This window comes from Chenopodium album, chromosome 11 (genome assembly GCF_948465745.1).
Source record: "Chenopodium album chromosome 11, dcCheAlbu1.1, whole genome shotgun sequence".
Lineage (NCBI taxonomy): Eukaryota > Viridiplantae > Streptophyta > Magnoliopsida > Caryophyllales > Amaranthaceae > Chenopodium > Chenopodium album.
This window is the reverse complement of record NC_137844.1, coordinates 40,965,130-40,988,444: the sequence shown is the minus strand read 5'-3', so window position 1 is coordinate 40,988,444 and position 23,315 is coordinate 40,965,130. Positions and strand designations below refer to the sequence as shown.

At 33.3% G+C, this 23,315-nt stretch overlaps 1 protein-coding gene across 2 annotated transcripts; it reads right to left on the bottom strand.

The window, feature by feature from the left end:
• Nucleotides 1–9,151: 9,151 nt before the first annotated feature.
• On the bottom strand, nt 9,152–17,624 carry LOC145567573 (uncharacterized). 2 transcript variants are annotated; one of them, XM_081626886.1, is made up of 4 exons: nt 17,473–17,624; nt 15,317–16,550; nt 12,244–12,930; nt 9,152–10,374 (listed from the first exon to the last, which is right to left on the bottom strand). In XM_081626886.1, the coding sequence occupies exons 2-4, from the start codon at nt 16,415–16,417 to the stop codon at nt 9,790–9,792; spliced, it is 2,373 nt and encodes a 790-aa protein (XP_081483012.1). In that variant the 5' UTR covers nt 16,418–16,550; nt 17,473–17,624; the 3' UTR covers nt 9,152–9,789. The 2 variants fall into 2 exon arrangements, with proteins under 2 accessions (XP_081483012.1, XP_081483013.1); XM_081626887.1 differs by having other exon boundaries at nt 15,317–16,488.
• Nucleotides 17,625–23,315: the final 5,691 nt, after the last annotated feature.

The window sequence follows — 23,315 nt, the reverse complement described above, 5'->3', positions numbered from 1 at the left end:
TTCAACACATACTTCCAATTCATTCTTGAATTAATTAGTGAGCACATACTATTTATTTTAATTAAGGTTTCTTGCCTATTTTTGTGCACAAAATTGCAAGATTACTACCTTGGTGCATAGAATGCACTAATAACTTCTTTGACTCAATCTCAACTTATGTGAGTGAGCAATAAACTGACTTTTTTAACTCGACCTCAACTATGTGGGTGAGTAAATAAATAAACTAACTTTCTTGACTCAACTCCAATAATAAATGGGTGAGAATAAAATCATGAATCATGCTTAACAAATATAATTTTAGCTCTTTTAAAAACCATTTCTTATATTATTTATTATCCCCCTTCTTGATAATAAATAATATAACACGATTCAATCTCTTTCAACTTGTATCTAGCTCATTTTAATAATTTCAACATATTCACATGCTTACATATAAGACATGGATAATCAACCAACCATTCCAAGTATCACAATAACAACTTAACATGATACTAATCTCATACTTGATACCAATATAATTTCCTAATATGGTACTACGCATAATTAATACATCCTACACACATAAGTACCTCAAGTCATCTTTTCAACTAGCCACAATGCTAAAATTTACTCAACATAAAGTCTCCTACGATACCAAATACATAAACTCAATTAATCCCTTGATTACACAAATTATCAGCAACTTTTAAACACTTAAAAATCTCTCTAATAAGCTGAAATTTTGGTTTAAAACCTTTAAAACTCTTTCTTTAAGTGGGTAATTAAAACCGCAAAATAAAAACTTAATTATAGTGCTTATATAAAAATTCTAGCATACTTTTTAAGATTTAAACCCCTCAATAAATCTAAAAATTCCATTAAAACCAATTAAAACATTCTCTACTTATGGGTTATCAACCCCTTTTTATTAAAACAAAAAAATAGTGCATGAATAAAAATTCCAGCATTAATATATTAACAAAAACCTATTAAAACTCTATAAAGATACAATCTCTAAGTTTTATTATCACTTACAATCAATGGGTATATAAAACCCCCAAATTAATTGCAAGTTAAAACCCTAAAAATCTAATCTTTTATAATTAAAACCCTAACTTTAATACTTTATAAAATCAGAAATTAAAACACTTTGTACTCTAAAATTTACAATCTTTAATCATCAAAACACAGTTATAAAACATATTAATCATGTTTAAACAATTAAAATCAAAGACCTAACATATATATATACATAAGTAGCAATTTAAAACAAGGAGGAGAGAGAGCAACCAACCATCAGAGGGGCAGCCGGCCAGTTGGGCAGCGTCAGGTGGCCGACGTGGCAGCAAGGAGGTGGGCAACAAGTTAGAGCATGCAAGGAGGAGCAATATAATCCCCTTGCCATGCGTGAAGGAAGTCACGCATGAAGCAACAGGGAACAAAAGAAAAGGAAAGGAAAAAGAGTAAGGAAAAAAAAAAGAAAGAAAAGAAAAAGAAAAATAAAATGAAGTACTTACATTGTGTAATATGATTTCTGTGAGCCTCTTTGTGTGGAAAAATTTTGGGGTTTTGAGGGTTATTTATAGAGTAGAGAGTATACGGTAGGTTTGGGCTTAGTAAATAAATGGGCTTAAGTTATGGAATATTTGACCCACAAGGGTTCAAATAAAGGGTTGGACTTATTTAATGAAATGGGTTATTCCAATAAGATCATGTAGGACTAGTTTCCATACTATATTTTAAATGAGCCCAAATAATTAATAAACGTTTTGCCCAAAATATATTTTACTCTTGTTAAAGTTTACAACTAAAATACTTTATTCCTTTAAAATATTTAATTAAAATAATTGAGCCTTCAAAAATATATTTTATAATAAATTAAATAATTTATAAATACATTGAAATACGAAGTATTACACTACTAGTCTACACTAATAGTACTACTACCTTTATTATAAATTAATTTAAATAACTACATACCATAAGTATACTACTACAACCTAATTATCAAAAGTCTATCCATATATCTTAGCAATTACTTGTAAGTTTTTTCTCATGCAACTTTCTCCATCTTGGTGATGTCGGCACATAAGAGCTGATTTTCAAGTTCTTGCTCTTTTAAATCAACTAATTAACCAGTTACCTTATTGTGCACGTGTTTCTTCAATACTTCTTGCAATCGAAAGGGCTTCACTACTATGATCACTTACAACACTCTTATATTTTCTTTGGGTAGCTTGTAGCCTTTTTGCAACTTGTAGACCCATTGTGTGGCCTCTTCATCCTCAATGAGAGCCTCAAAGTCCCCTCCACTTGAGGTGTAGTCCCCCATTTCAGACAACTTGCTCCTCTTAGAAAATTCACTACTATCAACTTTCTTGCTTTTACTTTCTAATTCATTTTAAAATTTTGGTGTATTACACACAACACTCCACACACTATCATATTGAAATTTTAAAGCGTACAATGTATGGTACAATGCACGTGATTCTGATGGCTTCAATGCTTCATTATACCCACTTTTGTTTTCGCATTTGACGTAACAACTTGCAAATTTACCAAGGGCACTATTAATTCCCCACCAATGTTGTTTGTAAGAATTTGCCTTCCTCATTACTTGATTTTCTTTTTTATTTTCGTTGTAAAAAGTTGGAATCTTCTCCCAATATTGCTCTGATTTTTGTGCTTTGCCACCGACATGATCTTTCGTAGTATTTAACCAAGAAATGACAAGGAGTGTTTCATCTTTGATCGACCAACTCTACCCTTTTTTTATCCCCTTATTGAGTTGATTTGCAGCGTACTGGTCTACGAGTAGTAGTCGTAACAATAACATTATCCGATTGAAATTGAATGTCAGATGTTGATTCACCACTAGCTAATGGGTGTCATACAAGGTTGTTCAATATTATTTGTAGGAGCAGACTGATAATTTTAAGATTGGAGAAATTGGGTCAAATTTTGCGCTTATACATTTCCCATATGTGAGTTTGATGAATTTTGAGATTGATTTTGTTGAGAAGAAATCATAATGGAATATAATTGAGAATTATTTTGTAATAAAGATAAAAGAGAATTCAAGTCGAAATTTTGATTTGGATCCATGATTTTTTTTTGGAGGAAATTTTTTGTTTATATATTTTGATAGTTTTTTTTTTAATTTCTTTTTTTTTATTTTTTATTTTTTTGTCACTAAATATACATTTATCATATGTATATATACAAATTGATCATGATTTAGCCGTTCATTTTAAGTCGTTGTAATATATCAGTTAGAGCACATTCAAATTACACAAGCAAGTAGCCGTTGGGAATATTTGGATTGAATTGCATATTAGGTGAGGTGGCAAGAATTAGTTGGCTCATGAGAAAATGTTGCAGTAGTTTTTATCCCATGCAAAGCCTGGAGAAGAGTTTTAATTTTCTAAACTCACTCCAAGACTCACATGAGTCTTTTATTACATTAACGCAGGAGTCTAAAGTGAAACTCATCTCAAGATCCCCAAAAAAACTTACCCTTAAAAAGTGTTTCTAAGAACACACATGTGTCACGTAAACCCTTTATTATGCCATGTCACTCAATCAACAATTTCTATACGCCATATTATAACAACTTGATTAAAACAAGGATGAAAAGTTTCAAACACTCAACCTCTTATAAGAAAGAAGGTTTAACTATTTATTAGACTAAGTATCAATTATGATCCAATACCGTGTTAGTATATTGCTTCAAAATAATTAGTGGTTATTGTTTCCTATTCCTTAGGTAGTTAGCGGCTTAATCTTAGGAGTTAATTGAATTTGTTATTTAGTTTATAAGAGCTATTAGTGGTAGTACATGGAGTATGCTTCTTCAATTTGAGTGATAGTTTGTCATTAGTGAGATTTAATATTAGAAAGTAGTTGTGCTTAGTGTTAGCTTATCTAAATGATATAATTTTTTTTGTGCTTCAGTTTTTTATCACGTAAAATTATGAAGAAGTAATATCATTTTATTATTTGTTAAGATTTATCTTTGCTTTCATTTATCTCATTTTACATCAACATGGTATCAGAGCATATTCAAGTTCGATCCTGAGCCAAAAACACATTAAATTAAGGAGAGTCGTGAAACATCGTCTTGTTTCATTAGTATTTGTCATAGTATTTTTCGAGTAAGTTTTGTGAGTAAGCATGACAAATGATGGTATAAATTCGTCATCGTAACCCTTAATTCCAGTTTAAAGGGTGAGAAGTATTATCTATGGAGTTTCAAAATGAAGACTTTGTTCTAGTCCTAAGAGTTATGGGATTTGGTGGAGTACGGTTATGATGAGTCGAACCCGGAACCGTACCGGCTATTCCCAATCAACATTTATGGGAAAATCGCAAGAAAGATGCAAAGGCTCTATTATTTATTCAATCGCCATTGAAAGATGAGATTTTTCTACGAATTTCTGCTGCGTCAACATCCAAGCAAGCATGAGAAATTTTAAGCAAGAATTTTTTGGAGATCAGAAGGTAAATAGCTGTCAAATTATAAACACTTCGTAGTAGCTTTGAAAGTTTAGCAATGCAAGATAAAGAATTAGTTCAAAATTTTTTATCTAGAGTATCAAAAATTGTCAGGAATTGTCAGTCAGATGAGAATTTATGGTGATACTATCACCAATGAAATAATTGTGAGTAAGGTGTTGAGAGCTCTTAACAAAGTAAAGAATTATAAGCATGTTGTTACTACAATATTAGAATCTAGGGACTTGTAGACTTAAACATTCGATGAGTTGATGATTCTTTGTTGGCTCATGAAGAAAGAATCGATAAGAGTGATGATGAAGGAGAAGAAAAGACATTCCAAGTACAGGGGCAGCCTTCACAAGACTGGGGAGCATATGATAGTGATCAAGATAGGGGTGGCTTTGGTGGTCGCAATCATGATCCGTGGTCGTGGTTATGGTGGTCGAGAAGAAAGTGAAGGACATGGTCAATCCACAAGAAATATGAGCAATGCTCAATGTTACTATTGCAAAAGACATGGTCACAAAGAAGACCGTTGTTGCGATAAACAAAAAGATGAGCAAGGTGAACAATCTAACTATGCTCAAAAGGTTGAAAAGGAAGATACTTGGTTCTTCTAAAATCTAGTGATGTCGTGGTTGTGTTGTTAATGTCGTGGTTGAGGTACCTTGAGTGTCGAGATCGTTAAAGCGTGTCGAGTTCAAGTCGAATTCCGCCGTCGCAATATGGCTGTTGAAGTTAAGCAGTTGCATGTGGCTTTGAAGCAAGGGGGTGTGTTGGTGTATTGCTTCAAAATAATTTGTGGTTATTTTTTCCTATTCCTTAGGTAGTTAATAGCTTAATCTTAGGAGTCATCAATTGAATTTGTTATTTAGTTGATAAGAATTGTTAGTGGTAGTACATGGAGTATGCTTCTCCAATTTGAGTGGTTGTTTGTCATTAGTGGACTTTAATATTAGGAAGTAGTTGTGCTTAGTATTAGCCTATTTAAATGATATAATCTCTCTTGTACTTCAGTTTTTTATCAAGTAGAATTATGAAGAAGTAATATTATTTTATTATTTATTAAGCTTTATCTTTTGCTTTCATTTATCTCTTTTTAACATCAACATATCGCACACAAATCAATACTATACTACCAATAAAGGTATTGAAAATACATGCAAACAACTAAATGTCTTTAGAAATTTATGGTTGCTCAACTACAACATTAATAACCCGAGGCAACGCTCGGGCTACTCACTAGTGAATCGTGAATATCGTTAACAATGTTGATCAAACTACTAAAAAAATATGGGAAAGGACTATAATGAATTTTTAATTAATTAGTAACTAACTTTTTATGCACAGGATGCGTGCGTGATTTTTCATGCAAGCCAATATTTGTAAATTAAAAAAAATGATAAATATATCTATATCAATATCAATTTGATAGTATTTCTTTTGATGCCAAATACAAGTTTTAACTTTTTGTAGAGTTTAATAGTATTAAATCATTAGGTTGAAGGGTATTAAATCATCACATTGAAGCGGAGATTTGTGATAGTGATTGAGTCCCTAAATGAAAGATAGTGGGGTGTATGGGTGGCCGGAATCGACAAGTAAACATTTTACTTGGAGTTTGATGAGGAGGATTAAAATCGGAACTTATCTTCCGGTTTTGATGTGTGGGGATTTTAATGAGATTATTGAATAAAGATACATGAGAAAGATGGTGGTGTCATTAGAAGGGAACGCCAAATTGATGTCTTTAGAAGTGCTCTTGACGATTGCTCTTGCAGAGATTTATTTGGGCTTTAAAGGCAACATTATACTTGACAGCGTGATACGTATTAATATGGAGACTTTGGTTCGAAGATTAATTTATCGTTTCATTGTGGATGACTTATGGTGTCCTATGTTTCCCTTTCGGAGGTTATCCATCTCCCTATGTGTTGCCCCTATGATATTGAAATTTGGGGCGAGGGCGTGCAGTCGGGTGGTTCAGGGAGGAAAGGACAAACGGTTGGGAGAAGGGCGAAGGGTGGTTAGAGGGAGGGGCAGGGGTGACCAAATACCTAGGGGAAAAGGTGGTCGGGTGTTTTTGGTGGTGGGGCTAGGGAGGAAGGCGGCGATGATGGTGAGGGTATGTTAATTTAACCATGGTTAGTCTATGTTTCAATTGATTATGTGAGAATTACTATAATATTACCATATTAGAGAAAACCTTTAATTTCAATGTTATTTGAGAGAATTCTGATAAAAAAATTTACCACCAATGAAAGTGCGCAATTTATATGGCTACCATCGATAATTTTACTTTTTTATTCTACATACGTATGTTATTATTTTTTTAATATTTTCATATAATCAAATTATTTTTTATTCAATATAATGTTATTTTTGTCTTTTATCTTCTCCTAAAGCATCTTATTAAAGGTTCAACTCAATTAAAAGGTTAAGGCTCAGGAATATATTTTATGTTTCATACTCTATCACGCCCCCTCACACGAGAGCCCGTTGGAGTTGAAGTGTGGATGCAGCATGAACCCTTCATATACCCTGTGCGAAATATTCCACTTGAAAGTGAAAGGTGGATGGGATTTGAACCCGTAACCTTTGAGTCATGTTGGCTCTGATACTATGTTAAAGGACCATCTCAACCAAAAGGTTAAGCTAATGGTTGAGATCCAATAATGTATTTTATACTCTATCACATATAAACAAAACGAAGGAAGAATCACACTTTCATAAAAAATAACATGTCTTATTATAAGAACAACACTTGTAGTTTATAAAATAATATTTAAATTGTAACATATATAAATTAATAATATTAGAATTTGTTTATAAAAATAGCTTGTCTTAATATATGAATAACATAAGGAAATAAAAAAAAAATCAAAATTAAATAGTATTAATTAAAAGACATGCCTTAATATACAAATAATTTTAGTTGTATTAGGAGATTTTTTACAAAAATTTGTTAAAAAATTATGCTAAATTTGTTTTTTTAATTTACTTTGAATAAAAGTTGATTAAATCTAAGATTTGAAGAATTGTTTACTTTTTTTTCCTATCAAAGACAATTTTCGGTTTTGTCACTATTGATTTTGCAACTTCTCTAATATGAGCCATTTGTTTTAAATTTTTTTTTTGTTTTTTTTTTTGGCTAGATTTACAATTTTAATGCTTTTCGATGTTTTTTTTAATCATTGTTTATAAGTAATTCCAAAGTAATATGAAGAGAAATTGGATGTATTTGAGGTTCTAAATACTGGTCAACAATGGCAATTTTACGAAGAGAAGAGAGAAATCGGTGAGAGAATTTAGAGAGAGAAAATGTTTGGAGCGGGGATTTTATGTTTTTATTGAGTTTTTTTTTTTTTTTTTTTTTTAAAAAAGTACACTTTAATAATCTCAACTATTGACGACATACTTCAAATAATCCCAATGAGGTTTATTATCTTATAATCCCAACTATGCTATGTGTTTGCCTCCAATAGTCCCAATAACTGGTAACCTTTTTTTTTTTTTTTTTTTTTTTTTTTTTAAAGTCACATGTTAGCACGTGATTGGTAAGTGTAATATTAATAAATAAATAAAAAAAAAAACAATTCCTAGCCACCCCCTCCCCTTCCTCGTGAAACCATAAGCAAACCCCGGCCCACTGAAAACCAGCTGGCCGGCCACATCTCACCTCCCTAACCCCCGAAAAATGGCCAATTGTCCCTTCCCACCACCGAAACTCGCCGTCCGACCTTCTGTTTCTCCAAATTTCCAGCCGCGCATGAAATCCAGCCAAGGGTTTCACTTCCTCTTGAAGCCTCACTCCGGCAAGGGAAGCATGTTGTTGATGTTGGTGATTTTGTGCAAGTTGTTGCGAGCTGGTAGTCGTTATGGTGTGGTAGGGGTTGATTTGGTGTTCTGTTGGGGGAATTGGGGAAGTGTGTGAGATAGAGGGGAGTTGGTGGTGTGAAGCGTTGGCTGGTTTCAATTGTTGTGGTGGTGGGCTTACAAGGTGTGCAGGTTGGTTGGTTGTTGTTTGTTGTTGTTGTTGTAGGTTGTTGGTGAATTAGGAGCTGCATTGGTTGGTGGATTGTTGCGGCAGGGGAAGATGCTGCTTGTTGTTGTGGTGAACAGGTGCGATGTGGCCGGTTGGGTGGTTTCGGGGGTAAGTTAGATGGGTAGCCGGCTGGTTTCGGTGGTTAAGGGGAGTGGCTGGCCGCTTGTCAGCATGTTTATGGGTGGGGTTAGGTTTTGGTAGTGGAGGAAGATGGCTGAATTTTGGGTTTTTTTTTATGCTTATATTTTTTTTTTTTTAAATTTGGACCAATTACGTGTGGACACGTGTTATTGTAACCTATTATAACAGGTCCTTGACTTAGTGTTGACCAATTGGGACTATTGAAGGCAAACACAAACATAGTTGAGATAATAAACCTTAGTTGGGATTATTAGAAATAAATCGTCAATAATTGGGATTATTAAAGTGTATTTTTCCTCTTTAAAATGGGTCTTGGTATTTATACTCTTGTAAAAAGTGGTATAAAAGTGATGCTTTTATATATATATATATATATTTTTATTTTTTTTTTCTTCTCAACATATGTTATTTTCACATCTGGTTTTTTTTTTTTTTTTTTTTTTTTTTTTTTTTTTTTTTTTTTTTCACATGTTTTGTTCATAATATTCCACGTTTTGGACGGGAGCTGCACCTTTACTATATAATAAATGTATGTAAAGCGTGCTCCTACTTGTTAATCTTAGCTTCAAGTTTATCTGGAAAGAGTAGAATCACGGTTTTGTACCAACAAGATCATGCGTTGTAGTCACCACTCCCCAATTTTTCAAGTTCAGGAAGGCCTCTGTTTAGCGTTGGTTCCTACACATTAAGGGGAGCCTAAAGTAGCTTCTGATCAAAGATGTCTAATAATGACCCTTCCGGTGGCACAAAAGCTATAGTACCTCGCATTGTTCACACAGCTACACAATCTCAATGGCAGAAATTGTTCAGAAATCATCATCCTTTTGTTTTGAAAGACTATCCCACTCACTATTTATCAGTATTATCACAATGGCTTAAGTCCAGAAATCTCACAGAGAACCTCAAAATACCTCATATTGATAGTCCATGATACATAAGCTCAAAGCAGTAATGCGCAGAAGTTCTCATCAGAGTAAAATGATACAGTAGCATGAATCCAGGAACATTCGAAGACTTCTAACAAAATGGATGAATACCATCTCATAGTTGGAGGAAAAAATTTCCAATATTCCTTTGCAACTTGAATATCCTACAAAAATTACAAGCAACCAGGTCCATTTACAACATCAAGAGGGAAGTTGGTTACCACCTGCGGCTAATTCTTCCAACTGCTTCCCATCAAGACTAGAAACAAACTCCATGGGGATAATCTGCTCAGTTAGACTTCCAAGTTCTGTTGTGTTAATATCATGTAACAACTGAAGTTGTTTTGCTTCAGAATCTGCAGCCTCGGCTTCTGCAAGAAGCACATTAGCTTCTTCCAGATCACCCAGCTCTAATGCAGCTGATCTTTCACATGAAATAGCAGCAGAAATAAGATGTAGCCTCTGAAATCTGGCCACTGCTGCCTCTTTTTCCTTTGATGATACTAGTTCTTCAATCTCATGCAATTTCCTGGTAGTCTCATGAATCCCCTCCTCAATTTTTCCGAGTTCTGACACAGACTGCTCCATCTTACTCTGCAAAATTTCCTTTTCAGCCAGCAATGACTTGGCTTCAGAGGCAATACGCGCCGCTTCTTTAAAATTTCTGGCAGATGCAGCAACTTTCTTCTCTGATTCAAGCTCAGGTATCCTTTTGTCAATAAAAAACATTCTTTGTTTTATCGAAGCAAACTCTTGCTGGATGCTTGATTTATTGGAAGATAATTGCTGTAGAGAGAGAAGTCACATATGTTAGCAAATTACAGCATTCTGGCCTTACTAGAGGAAAGGGAGCTAGCCACAATTTTAGTAAATGTTTCACTTAGCATGACCCTCAGATCCAGCACAAACATCTAACAAACTCCGTGACCCTCGCCAACCTCTCAACTCTGCCAAACCCCACTTTCCTCCCATGCCAGCGAAAAAAAAAAAATAGCTGGCTATATTCTAAATCCTATATCCTATATCCTATATCCCAACTCCATTTAGTCCTAATTTGAAAACCTTGAAAATATGGGTGTCATGCTTATACAAGAACCATCTACAACCTATCCTCTCCAGCTCTCAATTTAACTACAGTACAGAAAATAAAGGCCCTATTTGCATCCAAACTTCCAAAGGAAACCGCTAAAGAGTATAATAGGAAAGTAAAATGCCATCTAGCACACCTGACATGTTTTTAAAAGAAATAAACACACAAGGTGAGACACAAATATCTGCTTGTGATATTGTGTACAAGGCACTATAACCTTTTCACCGCCTAAAGGAATTTCAAAAGCTAAATAAATTGATGAAGCACACTTACACAAGGTGAGAGTCATAACTGGCCAAGTGGCCAGTATCTGCTAGTAATACTGTGTGCTTGACACTGACATTTCCTAACCTAAAGGTATTTCAAAATTAAATTCAATAATGAAGCATAGTTGAGTACTTAAGTCACTTACACAAGCTTATCCCCCTGACCACCCCCACTAACCACAACTTCCCAAAGAATGTGTCGGACACACATAGTTACAACAAATAAAAAAAACTACGTAAAAAATAAAAATATTTGCCCAAAAGAAGCAGCGACAATTCCAACTTTTAAATGGGAAACCATATAAAATTCTTTCGTCAATGCATAATTTGACCTTCAAAATCTACTTGTATACATTAGTAAATATTTTTTAAAGCTGATATTTTGAAATGTACAATAAGACGTACTACCTCCATTCCTGAAAGTTCTTTACACCTTTTGTTTTAATCCGTTCCTAAAAGTTCTTTACACTTTTACTTTATTCCAATTTCGGCAACAAGTTTTCACTCGCTCTATCATACATTCATATTGTTTCCAACATTTGCTTACAACTACCTTTTTTAACAGACTCTCTTATTTTTTTCCACCTTTTTCTTACAACAATTCACCACATCAACACTCTCTCACCAATTACATTAATTTGTGTGCAAACAGTAACCGTAAAAAACTTTTGGGAGCAGAGGTAGTAGTATAACATTCTACATGACTAATTTTCTTTTCATCTAAAGGTAAAAAATACTTCAAAATGGGGTATGTGAATAATAAAACATTTAAAGAGGAACAACTGAAAAATAAAATCAGATACTTCGTAGTATAAACTCAGAGAGGCAGACAGAGAGGGGACCAGAGGATGAACTAGCTTACAAACTACATTTTGCTATACTGCGCTGACATCCTAAAGAAAATTGTTCATCTTAATTTGGAATAGTATGCTGAATGAATAGAAATTAGGCAATATTATGTTAATATCCATCATCATTCAAGACGCTAACCAAATAGCTTTTTCACCCTCCCAAAAAAGATACTTGGATGGCAAATCGCATTCAAAAGAATGGCACTCTCCATGGCTGTCTATGTTTGGGTGAGCAAAATGTGAAGAGCATAAGACTTTTGCTCACATGATTCAAACATTACTGAAAGCTGCAGTACATTGATACTCTCCTTTTCACACAGAACCATGCAATGATGTTAAAGAAAACTGTGGTACACAAACACTCTCCCTTTCACATAGAAATATGCAAATAATGGTAAAGAAACATATACAGCAAATAACAGAATAGAGGCTAGAGAGCAGAATTGACCTGAAGATCGACTCTTGCAGCAGAAATATCCTGCTTGAGCATCTGAGTATCAGTCACAATTTTCCCCTCTGTTTGGGCAAGCCTTAATTTTTCTTCTCTAACTTTAAGAACTGATATCACCAAAGCTTTCCTGAGTCTAAGATTTTCTTGGTACATGTTGGCTTCATCTTCACAATCCATTGCAAGCTTCCTAAGTTCTTTCTCCCGGTTCTTTCCCCGAGTAATGAGATAATCAATTTTTTCCTTCCTTTCCAATAAAGTTTGACGTTCTGATTCCATTTGAGAGAGTACATTCTGCAAATTCTCAAACTTGGAATCGATTCCTGTTTGGAGATCCTTGAAACCAGCAGCTACTTCAGCTATCTTTTTGTCAGCTGCTTCAATTTCAGAATCGTTTTTAGCTATCTCTGCCTCTTTTTCCTGCACCAAACGTAAAAGTTCCTCTAACTCTTGTGTCAAAACTTTTTTTTTCTCACAAAGGACTTTTTTTTCCTTGATATCATTTTCAACTAAATGCTCAATTGAGTCAGCCAATGCTGCACGAGCTTCATTTACTAACTGTGACTCGATTTCTAATTCCAACTTCTTTGTCTCCACAGCTTCAACAGACATAAACCATTCAACCATTTCCTTTGAAGAATCGACCTCAACATTTTCCAAAATCACATCGGCATTGCTCACTGCATCCTATCAGAAGGAAGTAGCAATATTTAAATTACAAGCATAATATCCAAATAAATACCTATTGCTCCTAACAGTGAGTGATAAATGCTAAACACGTAAGAATTGTCAAACAAGTCAAACTCAAAAAAGAATACTTTACAAATAACGTATATACGAGTATTAGCAGACTACCTGATCATTTGCAAGTGAAATCACCTAAGATTTGATGGACTATTATTCAATATAAGTGCTCATGCAAACATATGAATGAACTATGCAACAAATTTCACTCCCCAACCCATTGGGCAAATTTGTTAAGGCATATAGGTTACAATACTCATGCAAACTGTTTAACAAAAAAAAAGGCTCAAACTCGGATGCAATTATTGACTTGATCTAAGAGTCCAGCACACACAAGATACATAAAATTGGTAGAAATGGTTATTACAAGCCCAAATTAAGAACATGGAAACTTGTATTGAAATAAACAAAAATATATAATTAATCTAGTGGATAAATTATGGATGTTATGAAATACAGAACTAAATTGATAATTACAAACGTAGTTTAACGCATCAAATAAAAATTTAAACAGCAAATACATGAAGATAAACAAAGAGAAAAAAGAAGACTGGCAACTTCAAATGACTATAAAGCTAAGCAAGAGGGTAAATAAAAATATGTGAACCCTGCCCCTTAGAGATTTTAACCTTCTCCTCAACCAATTTCACTTTTTTCCCCTCTCCCACTCTCATTATGCATCTCCTCACTCTTTTCCTTAGCAGCAATCAGCCTTCAACTCCTCTTTTTTCTGGGAGCTGGTTCCCATCAGTCACAATAATACCAAGTGTTGTTAGACTTGCTATTGCTGTTGAAAGATCAGAAGCCTTAACTTTTATCTTTAAGGTACTTCACTGACAAAATCTTCTATTCTAAAAGCCAGCCCTAGATCTGAAAAAAGAGGTTACTTGTACAACAACTCTATTCCCATTCCTTTTTGTTTCAGCGAGTGCAATCCACATCCAGGTCGTGTTGTGTTGAAAGAGGAGCATTAAAAAAAAAAAAAAAAAGTAATTTTTTTCAGAATAAGAAAAAAAAAATACTAGAGTTGGTTCCTAATGTTTTCATATACTGAGTATGTAGATTATAAACGTTTAAAATAACACAAGAGAAAAAAAAAAAAAAAGGTTGCATTAACAACCAGTATGTACTTTACAGATTAGTAACAACCAGTATGTACTTTAAAGATTAGTAAAGACTGATTGCCTACATAGAAATCTAAGAACATTGCACATTTTTCTAAATTACTGTAGTATAAAATTAAATGATTAAAAGAAGTATTGACCAGCAAAAAAAAGCTCATAAAGGAAATGGACATATATCTGCATTCAAAACTTAACTCTTCAAAAAGGAGAGTAAAATGTGTAACAACTAACAAGTATCTCCGTATTATAGCCCACAGCTGAATATTTAACTGAAAAGGAAAAGGTCTACCATTAAACGAACATGTATCCTCTATTACTCTTCAAGTACCAGCCAAAACGCAATGTCCTCACTAGCCTATGTAGACACCAATTCGACTTTAGGAACCAGTAGACAAAAAGAAAAACGAGGAAGGATTAAAAGATGAAAAGAAAGACCTTATTCTGGCACACTCAAATAATCCAGAACTCAAAGTCACATTTTCAAAGTGAGAAAGTGACAAGTCACAAGTCTACGCCTAAATAGAACCATAAGTAGATAACCTCCCACACAATCCCTTTTGATTCACATAACTACAATTGCAAAGCAGTTTGACAGTTGTAAGAATTCTTGATGCATAATTAATTAATAGCTCCTAAAAAGAATATCTATAAGCACTAAATTATGATCATCCAATTTCTGTTTCATTGTCTTAGATGTTAATGAGAATTAGGAGGTACACCATAGATTATTTTAATTCGACTCTGTGTTCTGGGAGTTCCATATCTGGCTGCACTCATTAGGCCATTTATCTAAGCTCAATTCAGAATAAATGTGGAGCTTTTCAATTGGAGCAAGGAGCTAGTAAACGAAAACAGTTAAAATTTGGACTTCCAAAGTATTCATATATTGACTTATTCGTTATATTAAACACATGTTCTAATTAGTGCACACATGACGAAAACATTAAATTCTATATTTACAAATACTTGGATAGTACAGACAATTCACCATTAGTATCCGCTTTGTTAGCTAATTATAATATGATGCTTTGGAGACTTTAGATAAGAGGAAGATAAACTATGGATTCAAGGTAGACAGAACATAAATATCAATCCTGCAGAGGGCCAGGGGGACAATACAGCAGTCCAAATTTAGTCAAAGGTATCCTAGAAGATATATATATATATATATATATATATATATATATGACGAAAACAAAACATACCACTGAAAATCGGTGTAGCAAAGAGACACATTCTTCCTCAGCAGCAATCTGATCCTTCAGTGCTTCCTCCATCTTCGAATCAATAGTATCACATTCAGCCTCGGCATCTTTTAGTGCATTTAACATGTATTCTTTTTCCTTTTCAGCAGCCGCAAGGTTCTCACTGAGGCGTTCTGCCTTTTCAAAGTCTTCTGCCTCACAGGCTTCTTCAAGATTCTTTTCAATTTCCTTGAACCTTAAAGATGCTAGTTCAACATTCTCGGCAGCTTTTCGTCTCCTCCTCCTAGAATCCTTCCTTGCTGCAGATATAGATAAAGCCTGGTCTCGAGCTTGTCTCAGCTTCTCAGACACTTGAGCCTTGACATGTTCATATTTCACCTCCACAGAATCAAAATTTGCTTCTTCCTCTTCTTTTTCTTGCTTCTGGATGGTAGGAAGTTCTCTAGCATCCAGAGAAGAAGAAGCAATATTAATTTGATTTTCTACTGTGTCTTCTGAACCAAGACGAATACATTCAATTTCATGTTCGACTTGACAAGAATCAACTTCTAGCATTTTGCTAGGATGGGAAGAGACAGAAGGGACTTCTAAATTATCATCAGCTTTGATATTCAAATTAGTATTGACAGACATGGTGGCAGTTGGCAAAGAGTTTTCATTGTCAAGAGATGATTCAGAAGAATTTTGCAAAGGCTCTAGATCATCCGTGTGCTGTAAATCCCTTCCATACCCAACCCTTAAACCAGCTCTTTTCTTCTTTCTAGAAATTTGCCGAAACATAGTAGCAGCCGGAGCTGATTGCGGCTCAGACTTCATTGTGCTTGTTGTCGTTACAAACGGATTATTTGATGGCGTCAATGTCTCAGTCGCAATTGCTTCAACATGGGAAGGAGTGATGACAGTTAAATCAGAGAATAGGTTTTCATCAAGGGGTTGAGATGAAGGTGAAGGCGCTGAAGATAAAGCTGATGTGTCACCACTATTAATAGAAGAAAAACTCTCTGTATGAGAATTATCATTATGTTTATCAACTACTTGGGGAGTAAATAAAACCATTCCCTCAAACAGAGAGTCCATATCATCATTATTAGGACTCTCCATTTCATTCACACGGAATTCAATTCGTCACTGTACTCACTGAGGTCCTCAAATCACTGCTACACTTCAGCAATCTAATTATCAATAATCCACAAAGAAAAAACTGTTTGTTGGACAATGTTGAAAGCAATATAATCTGTAAAAGTAGCCCATAAATCAAAGTTAGAACCAATTTGAAATCACAAAATTTTTTTTGAAGTGATAAACATGAGACCAGATTCCAACACTGCTGGATCTCATTATCTGATAGGACGACGACAACCAATAAAACCGGTAACAAGGCAGGAGAAGCATACCCTAATTCCATAAATGACAACATAAGAATTTTAACTTACAAATGACCGCAAATTCTTCAGATCAAACAATAAATCGAGCACCTCGACCACGAAATTAGCAAATTCATACTAGAGGGGAAACAGTCATGACTTATAAAAATCAAATTTGCATAACAATAATTCCAATAATTTCTTTTAGAACTTAAATAGTTGATGGATTTCTTAGTGTTCAAAAAAACCAATTGGGTCCTAAGAATTGCCCTCTATTATTCACATTAGATAAACCATTCTCAACCGAAAAACTCAATCAAAGTAGTGATCACTGCGTAACAAAGGGACATTGACATCATTTAAAATTTAAAAAAGAAATTTTTTTTAAAAAAAAAAAAAAAAGAAAAGAAAAAGAGAAAAGCAACAGCACCATGAAGTTACTCGTAGATGATTAGTACCCACTAAGAATTTTTCAGCAGCAATTTCAATAAGTTATCATAGTCAAGCAATCATCAAAGCAAAATAACATCTCAAACATTTATTTTAAAAAAACAATGCCCTCTTTTTCATGAGTTCATATTAATTCATGATAATATGGATTTCCAAACTTGATAAACAAAATTAACCCAACTTGAAAGATAATAAATCATCCAACTTTTCAATTGAAATTGAGAACAAATTCATCCAACTTTTCAATTGAATTTAATCTTATTTTCCTATTAGATCAAATATTTCCAATTACAATCCAGATAAACAAGATCAATGGTAAATTTAGAAAGGAGGAGGATGTACCTGGTGCAATTGCAAGATTTGAGTATTGATCTACAAACCCAGATGAATGGAAAAGTGGAAAATGAGTAAGAATGAGTTGGAGAGTTGGAGCTTAGGATTGAGGGACTACAAGAATTACGGAAACAGAGTATATAGAGTCACCGGTGACTAAACTTACAGAGGTAAGAATGGCAATTAATCGGGTTCGGATTTGAGCCTATATACTAGATCAGTAGATCATCTGTATTAAGAAATGGAAAAAAAAAAACTAGTTATTGACCCGGGCGATCCCCAGATCATCATAAATTATAAGTTTGATTAAATTAATTCAGAAGAGTTAATATTGAACAATAATAATAACTAAATGAAAATGTAATAAGAGGTCAATATGAAAAGTTTTTCAATTAAATTATACACTATTGTATTATATAGCATTAAAGTTAGACCAATGAAGAGTTTTTGTTAAAAAGACTAAACATTAATACAATTCAATATGATGAGAGAAGAGGGATGGCACATAGGATGACATGTAGTGCATATGTGGCATATGAGTGACACATGTTGTTAGCATGTTGTTCCCATGAGTTTTAATAATATTATAGATAGATTGGTTTAATAATCTCAAATATAGTCGATTTTCTTTTAATAATAAAACTTTAGATTATTTAATAATAATCTCAATTTAAGTGGTACAAGCTAAGAGTACATCCGAAAATTAATTATTTTAATTTACTCGTAATTTTATAATTTTGTCTCTTTAAATTATAGTGTCTATGTAAAAAGAAATTAATAATTTTTTTTTTGTGATTAAATTCATTGATAAATAAGTCATACAACAATTACAAGAAGAAATTCGGTTTTTTTTATAGGAAAAAAAAAAATTCGAATTTAATGAGTACATGATCAAATAAAAATGTTCATGTAAAAAAAAATATTATTAAAATATATTAGGGGTTCAAATCATAATTCCTTCAAAAAAAAAAAGAGGGGGGGGGGTTTCAAATCATAATATTACAAATTTTGAATTTTTTTTTTAAGTGTTTATCAATTATAAGATAGAAATAAACAAATCAATCAAATAACAAACACGTTAATTAAAAAAAAAATGCTACGTTATAAATTTTTAAGTTAATCCTGTATTATATTGTATACCCTAATTTTCTCTAAGAAATTTTGACATTTGCTACCAGGAAAACACCTCGATTCACATTTGCTACCGGTTTAATTTTTTTTTTTTTAATACTTTTTGCTACCACCCAAATCCCATATTGTTGAATTTCACTACCACTTAACGGAATAATAAATAAATACAAATAAATTGAACTTATATTGCAGATTCTAGCCGACTCCATTGTTCGCTTGTTGCAAACAATAGAGATGTAGAGAATGAAAGAGATGTTATAAAATATGTTTATTGTGGATGGTTATTGGGGCTTGTAACACCCTTAGTATAATGACACCCATTGTAACCTCCTTGTAACCCCCATTTGCCATTACCTTCTTTGTAACCCCTACTTAAATGGAACCTTAATTGTCCATGAAGGTTACCTTATGCTCATCATGTATATATATCATGGTCTATTGAAATGAGAAAGAGAGCACAATACCTATCTACATCTCTCTCTCTCTCTAATATTCTCTATTTCCCCTTATTTTATAATATGTTATCAGCACCATTGCTTTAGCTATCGAAAATCGGAGGAAACCATAGTAAAATAATATAGCAAAGGAACAAAATCATCTATGTATGTTTTTTTATATACTATTTTATATAGATTCTTACAATTTTTGATGAATTATGCCGCATTCATATGTTAGCTATAATCATGACTTTGTTTTGCCGCATGTATACTACATGGTTATGCCGCTTTGTTATCGCTACAACAAATTGACCTTTGTGCCACGGGTAAAACTGTGGCACAAGTTTAAAATTACCGTGGTTACGTAATTTAGCCACGGGAATTTTGAAATTTACTCCCGTGACAGAAGAAGCCGTGGCTAGGAATTTACCACGGGAAATGGATGTCGTGGCAAATTTTAGATTTTATGCCACGGGTATTCACGTGGAAAATAAATTCACTTTCCATATATATAAACGTGGCTAATGAATTATTTGCCACAAATTCTACCGTGGCTAATAAACAATGTTGTCACAAATATTACTGTGGCTAATAAATTTGTTTGCCACAAATACTACAATGACTATATATAATTTTATGTATATAGCATTAAATGTTTTCCAGCCAATTTAATTAGCAAATTCAGTACATATATAAGCATAAAATTAAATATTTTCATTAATGGCTTGTAAATTTACATTGTTTGTTCGTAAAAAATGGGAAAAAAAAAATACAATTAGTTAATTAGAGCACACTAGCTTCGAATTGGAGCAACAACAATCAGCAAAGTGGAAGCACTAGCAGCGTCCAAGCCAGCAAAGAGCAGCGTCCGACTACAGCAGCACTAGCATCTAAAACACCTTGCTTTCTCCGGCCAGCACAATGCACAACACGAACTGATACACTTTCTGCCAGCAGACGCTTTCTGCTTTCCAAAATTCTGTCGTTATGAGTCAAATGTTTAGTTAACTACAATTTCATACTAGAAAAAGTATAAGCCAATCAATGAGATAGAGTTTTGCTCAAGGAGAAGTATATTAGTACACTAAGAAAGAAAGTCCTAAGTACACTTCCATGCAAAAAAGATTGGCTCACGTGAGCTCATCCAGAGTGTGATTTTAGCAAGTGCACTGGTTTCAAAACTAGCATTGATTATACAATTACAAGAGCCAGAAGTAATGCTACATATAAAAAAGAAATAGGCTTTTTATATCCCAGATTTTGACATGATGCCCTATATGATTTAATGACTTATAAATATTAACATAGAAATATGCATTGTAACCTACTAACCTTCACTCACAAAAAAAATCTTTGACGTTGAAGCTTTAGCTCGGTTTCTCCAGCATCGCTTATATAACCAGGACCACCACTTCCTCTCCTTTAATGAGCAGTAGTGCAAATTAGAATGCTTTCAAATACAAACCAATGATTATAATTAAGCTCAAAAAGTTGTAAGCTAAGCTAAGAAACAACTGAGATATAACATTTGAAGGGTCATAACTGTAGTAAAAGAGTTTTCATGATTTCATAACAGTTCAAGATAAAATCGGTTACAGAATCAAGCACCATCATAATCTAAAGACAAAAAATAAATTTGCTAAAGGATCTACATAATGCATATTATAAAGCCCCGGTAGAAACAAAATTGTTACAGTAAAAAAAAATACCTCCTAATGCAAACTAATGAAGTCTCTCTGATTCAAACCTAAGAAACGATTAAACCCTACCGACCTAATAAAAATGTCAACAACTACCTAATAAGGTAGTTCTTTACAAACTCCTCTAATTCCCCCAACATTAAGAATACGTCAACCTCAATTTGAACCACTTCCTATTCCTCAAATGTAGGACATAGTTTCACGATATAATATGGAATAGCTACTCTGCAATTAATAAGATAATATATAATTAGCATATAATAGTCATGATCCAAACTTATCGTATACACTAAGCACCAAGTATTCCCACTGACTAAAGGGCAGCAAAACCTTTTAAACATCACTAAACCATCCATCATTCGTTTGTAGAAGCCAAGTATAATTACGTATTGACAACAAGTTTATCGAATCTCCGATCCTCATACCAATCATAACCCATCATAGATTTAACCCACAAATAATAACTCACTAACTTACTAAATTACTTCATCAAACTATAGAAGATTAGTATTTACATTTGCCAATATTTGAAATACAAAAAAATCATCAAAGAATAATTTTTTTTATTAATGTTCTTATTTGTTGGGTATATATTCTTCTTAATTTATGTGCAAATTTTAGCTTAAAATTGATCAAAATATACCATCCAATCTGTTTAGTCCTACCTCATTAAAATAACTCATTAAACTAACAATAGTTTCCAAGAATATTTTAATGATGTATATATAATATAATCTAGAATTTCTATTGGCTAGGCCAAGTGACACAAATTCTTTAAATGATCTATAAACTAGACTAGACTAGAATGAACAGCGTAGAGAGATCAAGAATATTGAGGGAGGGCACATATTTTGTTTTAAATTATGAAAATTGAAATGAGTGAGAAAAAGAGACCATTTACCTAATACAACAAGTATTTTCCCATCTTCTACTTTTGCTATAGAACATATTAGAGACCGCCCAGAACAGGTGTTATAGGAGATGTATGTTGTCAATTAAAGAAACCTATCTTTGAACAAAACTAGCCTTATTTAGTGATTATTTTTCTAATCTTGTATAGTGTATTAGCCTTAGATATTGAACTTGGCCTAAACTTTCGGTAGTATGAATGATGTAAACTTTCATATTCCAAAGAAATTAGATTGGTATAGTCATATAAATTTATCCCCAAATTACATGTGATGAAGTACTACATTATCTTTTAATCCTATCATGTATACACTAGTGGGAAAAACGCTATAAGCAGCACCCCATTAGCAACTGACGTTAAATATGTTAGTTACTAAAATACTAATTGCAACTGGCTACAAAAATGTCAGTTACAAATAATATGTCATTACCAACTGACATAGTTATGCACGTTGCTAATTATTGGTGTGTAAAAGTTAAATTATATATTAGAAACTGGCCTATTAAATGCCAGTTCCAAATATCATTCCATTCGCAACTGACATAGATAGGTCGGCTACTAATAACAATAAAATAAAAAAATTGAACATTTATTCGCAACTGACATTGAGAGGCCCGCTACTAATATTAGTTAAATAAATAATAAAACATTTATTCGCAATTGACACTGAGAGGCCCGCTACTAAAGAAGTAAATTGGAAATTCTATATTTCCTACCCATCTTCTCTCTCATCAGATCAGAATAAAGAAAAAAAGGGAAACAACTTGCAACTTCTCCATTTTCGCTCCGCATTCTCCATTTTTGAGATCCATCGAACTCGCCTTCCAATCCTTTAGTACATCTTCATTTTTTCCTTCAAGGCTTATTGGGTTTATCTTTTCTGGAAAAATTTCCTAATTATTCTCAAACTCAAAAACCAGACCAAACCCTAAACCTAGACAGCGCCCAATCATGTCTAAGCAAGGTTCCTTTCTCACCTTTTTCGACAATTAACTTCAAACGATCATCGAATTTTGATTTAAAATTGACAATTTTTGTTCTAATTATTTTGCAGGTGGAAAGTTGAAGCAACCTAAGAAGGATAAGGCCGAGTTAGATGAGGTATTTAATTTTACATATTCGTATTATTTTATGTAATAGTGATTTATTTGTGATATGGATCGAAAATTAGGTTTTCATTTTGTATTGATTGTGGTTTGATTTGCTTTTGGTGATTGTCGAATGAAAAGTTGTTTGAAAACCCTAACCCATGAAAATTAAAGAGAAAGAAGAGAGAGATGATTAAATCTCTCCCCAAGGCTCACTTCACAGCGCACCACTCTCCGGCGACATCCGATTATAGCTTGTGCGTAGAGACAAAAGGAAAGAGGTAATGGAAGTGAGAGAGATTTTCGTTTCTTTGATTGTTTTTTGTTAATTTCTTTTGTGGCTTTTGGGAATTAATAAGGGTTTTTGCTGCTGATACTCGTATGACCCAGGATGCAAGCAATAATCACACTCCAATAAGAAGAGATCCTAAGATCAAAACCTCCAAGAGTCCAAGATGTTGCCGACGACGTTAGAAGGGAGTTTTTCAAGGTAATTTTTTCTATTAATCTCTTTTTTTGCTGTAATTTTCAACTGTATGAAATTAAGCTTGTTAACTTTTCTTTTAGATCTCAGGGTTTCTCTTTA

Coding starts and splice junctions, on each gene's coding strand:
- LOC145567573 (XM_081626886.1), bottom strand. CDS start 16,417: ATGGAGAGTCCTAATAATGATGATATGGACTCTCTGTTTGAGGGAATG. Junction 12,931..15,316: donor TGCTACACCGATTTTCAGTG/GTATGTTTTGTT, acceptor TCCTTCTGATAG/GATGCAGTGAGCAATGCCGA. Junction 10,375..12,243: donor CTGCAAGAGTCGATCTTCAG/GTCAATTCTGCT, acceptor CTCTCTCTACAG/CAATTATCTTCCAATAAATC.